The sequence below is a fragment of the Manduca sexta genome, chromosome 8 (genome assembly GCF_014839805.1).
Source record: "Manduca sexta isolate Smith_Timp_Sample1 chromosome 8, JHU_Msex_v1.0, whole genome shotgun sequence".
Classification (NCBI taxonomy): Eukaryota; Metazoa; Arthropoda; class Insecta; order Lepidoptera; family Sphingidae; genus Manduca; species Manduca sexta.
In genome coordinates, this window is record NC_051122.1 from 6,611,517 (window position 1) to 6,624,455 (window position 12,939).

Below are 12,939 nucleotides of genomic sequence, written 5' to 3' on the forward strand. Positions count from 1 at the left end.
TTCCCGCGAAATAAGAATAATTTAAGGATGTTTATAAGAGTGCGGCGAGAGTCAGTATTCCTAAGAAGTTGCCCGAAAAAATGCTTATATTCTACGTATGCTTATCCAAATAAGAAACAAAGCCTTACTGAAACAAAAGTGAAAGGACCTCTTATTACAAAGGAAATGTGTGCTAATGTACAGTTTCGTGCATCCTCCCTTGATGATTTATTATTCACTTAAGCCCTCAGGACTCCTTTACAGACATGGATGACAAAACGTCAGAGAATTTTGAAACGCTCATTATTTACCGTACAAAAGTAAGATTATCTTGAAATATTGACTTAATAGGATTACATAGAATGTTCAATGAAACACCCAGAAAAAACATGAAATAAAAATTAAAAACAGTTTCATTTATTTAATCGTGAAGTTAAACCCATTCAAGTTTCAATCAAATAAGTCAAAATCGTCCGAAACTATCAAATGGTACGTAATATTGCTATAAAACGCGTAAGTGGTTTTAAATTGTTCACGAAGATTAACAAAGGAACCGAAGAACTAATAACCACAACATGTTGCCAAAAGTTGAGCACTAAGTACCTCTCAAAAACCAAGTTGTATCCTTATTTCCATACGGAAATTCTTACTCCTACGAAATTTTCCAAGCAGTGTAATTTTCGTAAAATCGCAAAGCTACTTCATGAGAGCTGAATATTCTGGAAGTTCTTTACTTATATAAATATAAGTATCATAAATGCTATTTAAGATGTGTAAGCTATTAACAACGTCATAGAAGATAAGAACTTAAATAAGACTAATAAAGTGGATATAATTAATAAGTTAATAGAAGGGGTTTGAGTGGCGGGTAATCCTATTGCCATTAGTAACAACTGTCCTTTGATCTCTCAGACGGCAAAAATAATACTATGATTAAACTATCAAGGCATTATAACTGTATCTAAATATACTAATAAGGATCTACGAAAATATAATGGTTTAATAACTTGTATTGGCTTGGTCAAATTATTCGTTCCACTAGATTCAAACATTGCATTAACAGAAGTTGTTAAATTTGTCAATTTGCTAAGCCAAATTACAATAGTTAGCCAAATAAACTGTAACAAATCTAATTGAAATCGTATCAAGCTGTTTTAGTTATTGCGAAAATTATAGGAATTTTGCAAAATGCTAATAGTGTTAAAAGTGCTAATATAACTGCCTAATTTAGAATGGGACGTTCTCCAAGACAAATGTCTGCAGGTTCAAAAACCCAAGGCACACCCTCATACTTTTCGAAGTTACGTCTGTAATATTTATCAATTGTCATTCGTTTTAACGGTGAAGGAAAACATCGTGAGGAAACCTACATACCTGTGAATTCTACATAAAGATATTCGTGAATATGATTGCCCACTCGCAGTATACTAGCGCAATTAACTAAAGCCTAAACCCGAAATTGGGCGGTCGAATCGCTTACCATCAGGCGAGCGGCATGCTCGTCTCATCATTAATAACTCGAAATTTAAAAAAAAATATGAGAGCGGGCCCATACCTAGCAGTGGGCGGTATATAATACAGGACAGGTAATATTAGTATTATTAAAGAACTAATAATATTCTACACCAAAATACCTTTTAGCATTTTGAAATGAACTCGAAAAGAACAATAGTAATTTTATGCCAAGACCGAATACAACTGTATACTACAAAGCCCTTTAGAGAGATTTAATTTTGATAAAAGTCACATAGAATCTTGTTTCAAGAGACCGTTGTGTGAAGCGTGTTCTGGAAAAATGAACTTGGGTGATGCTCTTGTAATATTGTGAAAACTTCTCAGTTTAATATACTAAAACTAGGTGTTGGGCGTCGATTCGCCTGCGTGAAAAGCCTTACCAGGTACAAAAAATCCTAAATCTCCGTAGCGACCCCTAGCCACCTATACGTTATAAGTATTATCTAAAAACTCAGATTAAGGCGATACCTCAAGGTCCATTTTCATACATTTTGTTTCACCTTTAATCTGGGTAACTAAACAAGTATTGGCAAGTAAAGAATTTAAATTCACGTCTAGTTAGTGATTAGTTCTCGCAGTTGAAAGAAAAACGTAAAAATAATTAATAATCATGGATATTTCGGCCTTTAAAATTTCGTCATATTAAATTAAATACTTGTTTAGTTACCCAGATTAAAGATGAAACAAAATGTATGAAAATGGACCTTGAGGTATCGCCTTAAATAAAAAAAAATATTTCCCATGAGAGCAAATTACCGAAGTAAAAAGTATCCTATGTGTTAATCCAAGTCCGTTCAGCTGTTTCTGCGTTTACTCCTAACAAACATCACAATATTTGGCATCCATAATATTAGTAAGAAAGAAGAAAGCTAGAATGTAGCATTTTAAAGTGCACGCCATATAAAATGAAAACAAAAAAGACTCTTCAAAAAATGCGTTCGTCTTTGAACGAAATACAAACAAATACAATATAATTTAATACGAAAAAGATACATTATACTGCTCGCTATAAAAACGTATATTCAGTATGGAAACACTTTTTTACATTTTCCACACATTTGTACGTATGACGAAGATTCCCAAGATAGAAATATCTTTTATGAGTGTAATCCCTCTGGAATAGTCAATTCTACATTTTATGTCCACAATTTAACGTTACGACTGATTATATTGGCATGTAGCTTGGAAAATTAAATGTTCTGTTTACTTTATTACAGTACAAATGTATCTTTGCACCCTCCTGGAGGACGCTGAAGGTCAAATTGTATCTAGATAACTAAATTAGTTCGCGAAACGAGCAGACTTTGTAAGTCGAATGTGAATTCTCCCAAGTCACCGAAGTGTTGTATAAATAGTCTATGGAATGTATGAAGCTAGTAGATAGAGTTTGTATAAAGTAAAGTGAAGCATTGGGAATATTATTCAATTTTTATTATGATCATTATATAAAAATACTCCCTAAGGAGACATCTCTGAGCCCAGCCTCGATTAATCTTATCCAATTAAGCTTTCCATTATAATTTATGTTGTGTTTTTTAAATTTATTTTCATAAAAAACATCCAAACTTGTTTCTATTTAGTTTCTAAATCTAACTAATTATTTATTACTATACCATTTGTAGTTTATCCGTGATCTTAATGTTATCTTCAATTTATGTTCTTTTGAATACCGCTAAACATCACTTCAACAAGATTAACAAAACTATAACCTTTTGATTAACAGGCGAAGTATCAACACACAAGACCTATGAAGATACTTCACTAAATAAGATCTCTCACAGCGAAATCAGAATTCCGAGTGGTTACCAAACAAATAATGCAACAAAGTGTTCCTACATTTCAAGTCTTACTCCCATGAGCTTTGCATCTAGATTCACCACAACTTAGCAAACTCCAACTAGAGTCGTCAAAATTTCAGTTCAGCGACACAGTTTCATCTCGTTAGTCAAACGCTCACTATTACTACAAAATTTATTTACAAAATGTTAATTTCGGGATACCTAGTATTTAACATGGAAATTCAGTTTTCAAAATGTTTATCCTGAAATGTCATAATTCATATACAGGATTGAAGCTTTAGAAAATTTGCAAAAAAAAATATGTTTAAAATATTTTTTCTGAAATTTACTTGAATTTGTTAGCCGCTAGTTTGCTATAAATGCAAATGTTTACTATTTATCATTGTATAAAATATTTGCTCGCGCATAATTTTGCCATAAGCTGGTCTTATCTGAGTACACAGGTACAATTATTGATCATTTAGTTATGCTCACATAGGCGTCGCGACATCCTCGAAAACCGCTAAATCATTCACTATAACTAACGTTCTCTCATTATATATTAAGCTTCAAGGTTGGTTAATTGCCATCTTATGAAGTCTGCTATTTCTTGGTTATTAAATCTGCAATTCTTAGTTGTTGCATATGATCAAGTAATTTTATCTTATTTTTGTAATAACAATCTAGTAGATTTATTATTGTTAGATTTTTGTCAATTAGTCTTTATTTAGATTCGTAAGTCAGATAAAATCTATGAGCAAATGCGCACTACGTGGTGACGGCCTTCTTTATTTAGTTATCTTGGATTTAACGGTGCTTTATTAGTATTGGCGTGCGTTTATTTTCCTGTTATGATCTTGGTTATTTTATTTCATTGTTCTTTCTTTGTTCACTTCTGATTCTTAATCATATTAAGCTTACCTCCAACACTGGCTCCGAAGGCGACGCCAACGGCACACTGCGAGTTATTAGCAGTAGCCGCGACTTCCCCCGCACATCTCGTGCCGTGTCTGTTCGAGTCGATCATGTCGTATCGGGGCTGGGGGTCGGAATCGTGTGCGTTAACGTCGTACGACGCCATCGGGTCCTACGAAAAAACAGACATCTTGATAATTCATTTCATATTTAAATACGACCCGCCCCGGCTTCGCTCGGATGCAATGCTGATACTAAATACACTACAAAAAAACTGTGAACGTTGTATATAAAAACATAGCAGCCCGCTCTGGCTTCGCACGGGTATAACATAACAAAATAACAGTATTTCTACACTATTTAATGGATGTTATTATACATATAAACCTTCCTCTTGAATCACTCTCTCTATTAAAAAAAACGGCATCAAAATCCGTTGCGTAGTTTTAAAGATTTAAGCATACAAAGGGACATAGGGACAGAGAAAGCGACTTCGTTTAATACTATGTAGTGATTTTGTGAAAATTTTGTCGTATATAACATTGTAGGTAATGTTAAATAGAGTAATAATTGGTGCTTAATCAGGCGAAACAAGAATTGTACAGAGGTCTTCAAAATTCTAAAACTAGGTACCAGTGGCGAAGGGTGAAAATTTTGAAAAGGGAACCCGAAATAATATTTTTTTCTACAGTTAACATAATATAATACGCTGTTCACAATAAATTAAAATCAGTAATACTTAATAATTTCCTTCTAACATAAAACTTATGTCTAGTCTCTGAATTTACAAAATAATCATATATTTTGAACATAGGTACCTAAAAGAGTCCAACAAGAATTAATAACGCACAAACGCTAATTATACATTCTAAATTACTAAAAATATTTCGCGCCAATAGCTCAACATGAAGCCGCAAATTCTCGGGTTACCCTGAAGTGCACAGACACGCACGCACACATGTATTTTTACGTCACTTCCAAAAGATTAGACAAAGACACCGCGCTGCGTGTGAAAGAGACAACAATATCGCGAGGGAAGCTATGCGCGGCCGGGTTCACTTCGAACACTATAAGACGCGAGCACTGCGCGCGAGTTACGATTTAACGAATTGACTTGAACTATTGATTTAATTTAATAATTATAAGATGACTTGTTAAATATACTAGTTTTATTCTAGTTATATTGTTACGTTTTTCTTTTATTATTTTTAATTAATTTACAAAAGGTAACCCGGTAGGAATCGGCTTGTATGGACGCTTCGCCACTGCTAGGTACAGAATTATGATATGAAAGTGACTTGTGATTATTTTATAAATTATACCCTACATTATAAGACGCTATTTGAAATGACAAAATGTATTGTCATTACTTAAATCAGTTTCTTAATACAAAAGACATAAAGTAGCATTACGCAAAACGCTTCAATGATCAACAAGCTCGATACATTCATTAGCAGTAATCCTGAGATCCTCAGCTTAAGACCTTCAAAGCAACTCACTAATATCGATGTATTTATCCTCGGTTACGCAACTATATGTAGCATAGAAGGAATTATAAAATCTGCTAAAACGCCGCTGCGATTCACTTAAAATGGGTCGGAAGCGTCTTAGACGTTTTGGTTTTAAACATAGGTATATCTAAGTATGTACAAGCATGTCCCTTAATGCTCTGAAATAGGTCAACTTTCATCTGCTTGCATTCCAAATTGGCTGTCTAATTATGTTGCGGTTAAAATTTGTCAGCAGGGAACAAGGGAGTTTAGAGTTTAAATGGCATTTGTAATGACGTGCAGTTTCATTTTAGTACAATTTAATGTGACCCGCGAAAATATATTCGTGCCTAATGTGACGATCTGAAAATTCCAGTTCATTGACAACATACATACATACATACATTTAGCAATGAATTGGCACTTTCTAATATAATTAAAATGTAGACGAGCAGCTTTAGACCATTATAATATTTAAAATAATTAACCTACAAATAATTGTATCAAGCGATTATGCAATTCTACATTCTTTATAATACTAATCATTGTAGCGAGACGCGTGGATCTCGGCATATAAATCTCCTTGGCATATGTATAAACGCGACCCAATTACCCATTTTTCCGAACAGTGAAATTAAAGCCGCGCGGTTTTGCACGGGAGAGATGAATCGTGTAATTTAAAACCCCGGTGCTTTGTTCGGGCGCGCAGATGTCATTCCACGGCCTTTTTGTCGTGTGAGTGAAGATCCCAACGGATTACTTGCGCGTACTGATTTCATCGGAGTTTTTCAAACGTGCCACACTAATGTTCGTGAAGAGACCTGGCGTACTCCGCTGACGATTTAGAATGAGGATGTTTGATGTCGAATGGAATTTCTATTGGAGACGCATTGGCAGTGAGCCGTGCTAATGTATCGAATTTTACTGTGTGCGTAACCTTTGAATAGAAGTTCACAATTTCGTATACATTTTCAAGAGGCGGAGAACAGATCGGTTGAACGAAATAATAAAATTGCGACAGGGAAGAAAGCAAAAAAGTATTTTCACGAAGTTCGAACGAACAGAAAATATGATTTGCGAAATACAACCCCGCTGTTAATTACGCAAATGGTTTCGCCGGATTGTTTCAAAATTCTTTTAGCCTTTTTTGGGAAAAGTACCAAATTTTCAACAATTGCTTAATTAGGAGCTTCACGAGCAATATGTTGCACCAATCATTTCAAAACCATGTCTATTAATCCCAAGATTAAAGAATAATATAAAATTTAATCAAATAGGTTTTAATGAAAATCATTTTGCGATTCATTGTCGATAATACTGGCGTCTAGCGTCTTCTGACCCTGATTGATTGGCTTAACATTTCAACCATTTTCCAATTTAATTTAGATGAATAAACGGTATGGGATTTATGAAATTATTTGTCGTATCTAACTCTGCATTGAAGTCTCGAATGGATTCCTGGTATTGGAGATCTTTAATACTAACAAAATTTTCTCAACAACTAACTTACGTTTTGTAAATACGCTAGAATCTGTAAATTTATCTACACTTGCGAACTTACGTTAAGTAACTTTATATAACGATTTCTTACGTTTACACGAATGTTCTACATTGGAATAAAAATATTTTACTAAAAAAACAACATTATAACTGTAAAATGTAGGGAGATATTGTTTAACTTTTTGCCCGACCAACACCTTGGTCCCTTTTTGTGACCATGAAGGCTGCAGTCCTCAAAATGCCGGGAGATTTTTTTTATTAAAAACCCACAAAACCGCGATACAATTCATGTAAAACTTTTATTTCAACTTCATTGGTGACGGTATTCTTATTCAGAACAGTTATATTATGATGTTTAAAGGATGCGCTATGCTCTTATTTTAAAATCTGTCATTTTCAATGTAACTGCGAGATAGAATGTGCGACACTAACACACACATTTATACTACATTGTGTCGTTACGAGCGCAAACACAAACAAATCTTGAACACTTGTCTATTATACGAACACAAACCTGCCAAATATAGTTTTTATATAAGTTAGCTTGAGCATTTCATCTTTTAGTTTTGGCAGAAAAGAAATATCAAACAAGCCGCGTCTTTTATATCATATTGTCTATATATTGGTATAACTTACGTAATTGTTGATTAAGTCTGGATGGTCAGTCTCGAGGCCGTCGTCTAGGATCGTGACCACGACGCCCTTGCCGGTGATGCCTTCCCGCCACGCTGGTATCACGTTCATGTCCAAACCACCACCGCGATTCTAAAAATAATCACGTTAGACGATATTTGAAATGGAAATAGTACAAATACTGATAGTAGGTGTTCTGGTTTGAAGGACGTTGTAGCCAGTGTAACTACTGGATACGACTAGCATCTCATGTCTTAGAATGGCGAGCGCAGTGGAATACTAAAAAATACTTTGTAAATCAAGGTGTTGAATGATGTTTCTATTGTTTATAGGCGGTCGTATCGCAAACCATCAGGCGAACAGCAAGCTCGTCACGTCATTCAAAGAAAGGAATAACAAAATTCAACTTTAAGTCATTCTTTAAAAAGTTCATTTATCAATGTGATATAAAGATTATTGATAGACTTATTAATACAACACTTTATTATGTCATTAAAAATCCTCATTGTACATGATAATAGTTAAAGATGACAAATGTTGATACATTACTCCATAGTCAAGAACTGAAATAGGTCACACGGTGAACATATACAACCAGCCAAAGCAAAAGTAATAAATTTAAAATTGACGCATACAGCCAGCGTCAGCAAGATGGAAATTTAATTTAGTAAATGTTACTAAAAGGGGTTCGCATAAAATATATTTGAATTGATAGCAAAACGAAATGAAATATCAGCCGCAGAATCTGTGCGGCCACCGGAAATTTGTATTGACGGATCGTTCCGTAGATTTATAAAATTGGTTTTTTATTAATCACTAGGTATTTTCAGTTTGACTAACAATGGAAAAATGGATGCAACATTTTCGAAACTGAAAAATTCATTTGCGATATCGAATATATTTAACAATAGAATTGTACCTAACAATGGTCCTTTTTATATATTCATGAATGGTAGACATACATATGTATGTAAATATACCATATCACTATTTGTTGTATTTAATGGCAATAGGATATATTTCATATCCCGGATAGCGATCACCGTAAACAAGTTGTTAAAACCCGTCATAGTATCCCACGTTAGTGAGCCACGTTCCAGGATCAGTCCGTGTATAAGCGGCTCCAGCAGGCCAGCATAATTGTGTCGACTGTCGAGGAGTAATCATCTCTCATCAGTCGTCATTCTATTAGACCTCACTCTACTTACTATCAGGTGCAGGGGGCTGATTTAGCCGTGCCCTTTTAAAAAAATCACATTTTACTATTATATAGGAGACACTGTCCTCAACATTCAAAGCAGTCAAATTTCATTAAAATTAATGGGTTATTAAAGAAAAATACACACACAGTGCTGCTTGGTAGAAATAGGCAAAGACATAATGGTAGATTTCTAGGTATCTATTTACCTTAAGAGTGCTACTTTGTTAGAAGAGAATAGAAAAATAAATACGTGTACCGCCAATCAATCTTCATTCATGCCATTTTTTATATTCATTAAATTTCAAATATAAACTATATTTAGCAAGGCCCTATTAAGTCCCTGACGTTTATGTTAGACAGACTCAATCACTTTTTAAAATCTTTTTATGTAATACTAATATAACTTCGGCGAAAAATAAGTACCTAATATTCGATATGGCAAAGTTTTAACAAGCATCAAAGTATCTGTGCCAATGTAGCCCCGAAACATTTCCACTCCCAATTACCAAAGTCAAGAAAGTTCCTTCAAAAAATAACCTCCAAGCAGAATTTCTCGCGATATCTTAATAGAACTTAAATTTTTGGTTCCACCTTGTCAATATTTTAGGAGCGCCGTGAAGTTTGACGAATGAAAATAATTAAACTTCGGTCCGTCGAAATTGTTCAAGCAAAACAAAACAGATAAAATGAGTGTTTTAACTTCGTAACTTTAGAGCTTGCGAGCGAAAATTCCGTGTTTTGATTTGGACTTTGTGACAGACAATACAAAATAATTATGTTCACTTCCATAATTGTTTTATCTTTACGTTGATTAATGCCTTTTAACACATGAAGGAGATAATGCTTATTATGCAGCCATACATTTTAATTTTAATTAAAACCTGACAAGTCCATAAATCTTCGTAATATTTTTCGACATGAACTTTAATTAACAAATAAACATATTGAAATTTCCGAGTCCAGTCGAATTGTAGGATTTATTTTGCGTTAACTGGAAAAATAGATATCCCTAAAGGTTGATTTCAGTGTTCTCTCAATAAGTCCCCGTATTATCCCAAAACTTGCCGGATTCAAAATAAAATTGGACAGTTTAAGACTTTAATTTTATGCTCTGCAATTGAATCTGTTTTTTAACTTCCAATTTCAATACTTAGAATCGACTAGCAACGTGGTATCACTGGGTATTTAGCTACGGATGTTAGACATTTTTAGGCCATTATATGAAGTTGAAATTACCTAGCAGTCTGCCTACAGTATGTTCTAAGAGCAAATAAGCAAAGGTGACATTAATACTAAGCACTATACTAGAAAACTAGGAAGTACCTGTGTTAAGTTATAGTAGATTTACTACTTACTAAATACCACATATGAGGCCATTTGGGGTCATTGAGCTGGAATTTGGAGTCGGCAGCCCGTGGCCGCGCCTTCACCCGTGACGGCTGGAGCTCTCGTTTCAAGCCCGCATCCCGTTTCGACGCTGACGACGCCGCGGGTGCGTACGATGTTTTTGTTTCAGCTATAACAAAATGCTTAATTAAAGGGAGAATCTTTGCATCATGTTATGAAATGTATTTGGAAAGCAATGACGGATATAAACACGAGAACTGCGGTGACGTTATTAAAAAAATGTGTTTAACTACAGCATTGAATTGTTACGTAGATGCAAACGAAATTGACGCTTATGGTAATACAGAATTCATTTCTATTTTACTGGAAAACTTATTTGTAACTTGTATTTTCTTAATGTAATTAATATATTTATTTCTTTCTCTAAATTCTTTCTAACCAGGGGTGATCGTCTCGAACATAATTTCTGTTTATAAAGTCCTACCCAGTCCTTAACTGAAAGTTACATTCGCTGTCAAATCAATTTTGAAACTTAAGTATAGCTGTACCAGTAGGATTTCACGTGCGTTTACTTATGTCTAGTATACTACCACATTTTGCTAGATGCTGTTTCTCTCATTTATTACCTGTAGAACTGAGGTCTGAAGGTATTGGTATAAAATCTCTTTTCTTTCTGGAGAGGGCTCGTTGTTGTCTTGCCCATCGTACCCTCGCGTCTCCTTCCAACCTTCCATGATGCTCGTGTGCTGGCGTAAGCGACCGCCGAGCAATCGAGTTGTGATGAAAGTGGTAGTGATTGTCGAATATCTGTTGGCAAAGAAAAAAAATCATTAGTTTCTAGTATTTTTTGTTATAGTAAGCAAGTGTGCTGCAATTATTGTTGCGCTAGGTACAAACTGTCTTTAATGTCTATTACTGTAAGGCAGCATTGTAGCTACAGTACTGACGACATTGTGGGTAGACAGCCATGATAATTTAGCATTACATGATTGGCCTATATTTATTAGGCAGATAGGATAAAATGGCAAATCAATTCAAAACAGAAATAATATACCGCACGGATAATTCTCTTTTTTAAACGGAGACCAAAAAGTTTGACTTAAAAAAATTATAGACAAGTTTCCACACAAAAAAACGGACGCCCTGAAAAATCCACCGGTCTGGATAAAAATAACAACGGTCCAATTAATAACTGTTAAAACAAAGTCGTACAAAAATATAATGAGTTCACACGCTTCGCTAAATAACAATGTACGACAAAAAGAGGCCGACCGTATCGAAATTGCACAACGTTCATTTTGTACACATGCCTTTTATCCCGATGTGGTAGGCAGAGACACAACTAGAACACTAATTTTTGCCAGTGTATATTCTGTCCCATTACGCGATAAGGAGCGAGTGTATCGCCGTATTCATCATCATCAGCCACATAAAGTTCACTGCTGAACATAGGCCGTATTATACAACTTTAATTTTAAAAAGCCTAAATCTATACTATTATATAAAGCTGAAGAGTTTGTTTGTTTGTTTGTTTGAACGCGCTAATCTCAGGAACTACCAGTCCAAATTGAAAAATTCTTTTTGCGTTGGATAGCCCTTTGTTCGTGGAGTGCTATAGGCTATATATCATCACGCTATATCCAATAGGAGCGGGGCAGTAATAGCTAATCTCAGGAACTACCGGTCCAAACTGAAAAATTCTTTTTGTGTTGGATAGCCCTTTGTTCGTGGAGTGCTATAGGCTATATATCATCACGCTATGACCAATAGGAGCGGAGCAGTAATGACTAATCTCAGGAACTACCGGTTCGAAATGAAAAATTCTTTTTGTGTTGGATAGCTCTTTATTAGTGTAGTGCTATAGGCTATATATCATCACGCTATGACCAATAGGAGCGGAGCAGTAATGGCTAATCTCAGGAACTACCGGTTCAAACAGAAAAAATATTTTTGTGTTGGATAGTTCTTTGTTGGTGGAGTACTATGGGGTATATATCATCACGCTATGACCAATAGGAGCGGAGCAGTAATGGCTAATCTCAGGCACTATCAGATCGAACTGAAAAAATATTTTTGTGTTGGATAGCACTTTGTTCCTGGAGTGCTATAGGCTATATATCATCACGCTATGACTAATAGGAGCGGAGCAGTAATGGCTAATCTCAGGAACTACCGTGTTTGAACTGAAAAAATCTTTTTGTGTTTGATAGCCCTTTGTTCCTGGAGTGCTATAGGCTATATATCATCACGCTATGACCAATCGGAGCGGAGCAGTAATGAAACATGTTGCAAAAACGGGGAAAAATTATTAGTTTTGAGAGCTTCCGTTGCGTGCGCTGCGTAAACGGTTAAAGTTATGCAACAATGATGTATGACGGGATTATTCCTCTTAAAAAGTTCTAAAAAATATATTATAAAACAAAGTCCCCCGCTGCATCTGTCTGCCTGAACGTGTTAAACTCAAAAACTACTCAACGTATTAAGATGAAATTTGGTATGGAGACAGTTTGAGAGGCTCCCGGGAAACTACTACTTTTATAACGGAAAACTTTAGCCTGAAAAACTTTATAACGCGGGCGGA

The 12,939-nt window shown here is 35.0% G+C and overlaps 1 protein-coding gene across 13 annotated transcripts in view; it reads right to left on the reverse strand.

Moving 5' to 3' along the window:
• LOC115446596 (furin-like protease 1) overlaps positions 1-12,939 on the reverse strand; it is a 203,414-nt gene that overhangs the window by 35,793 nt on the left and 154,682 nt on the right. For all 13 annotated transcript variants that reach the window (XM_030173390.2, XM_030173350.2, XM_030173325.2 and 10 more), the window contains exons 3-6: positions 10,985-11,165; positions 10,367-10,527; positions 7,814-7,942; positions 4,194-4,359 (exon numbers count right to left, since the gene is read on the reverse strand). In XM_030173390.2, coding sequence (XP_030029250.2) covers positions 4,194-4,359; positions 7,814-7,942; positions 10,367-10,527; positions 10,985-11,165 — 637 coding nt within the window. The remainder of the gene's footprint in view (positions 1-4,193; positions 4,360-7,813; positions 7,943-10,366; positions 10,528-10,984; positions 11,166-12,939) is intronic.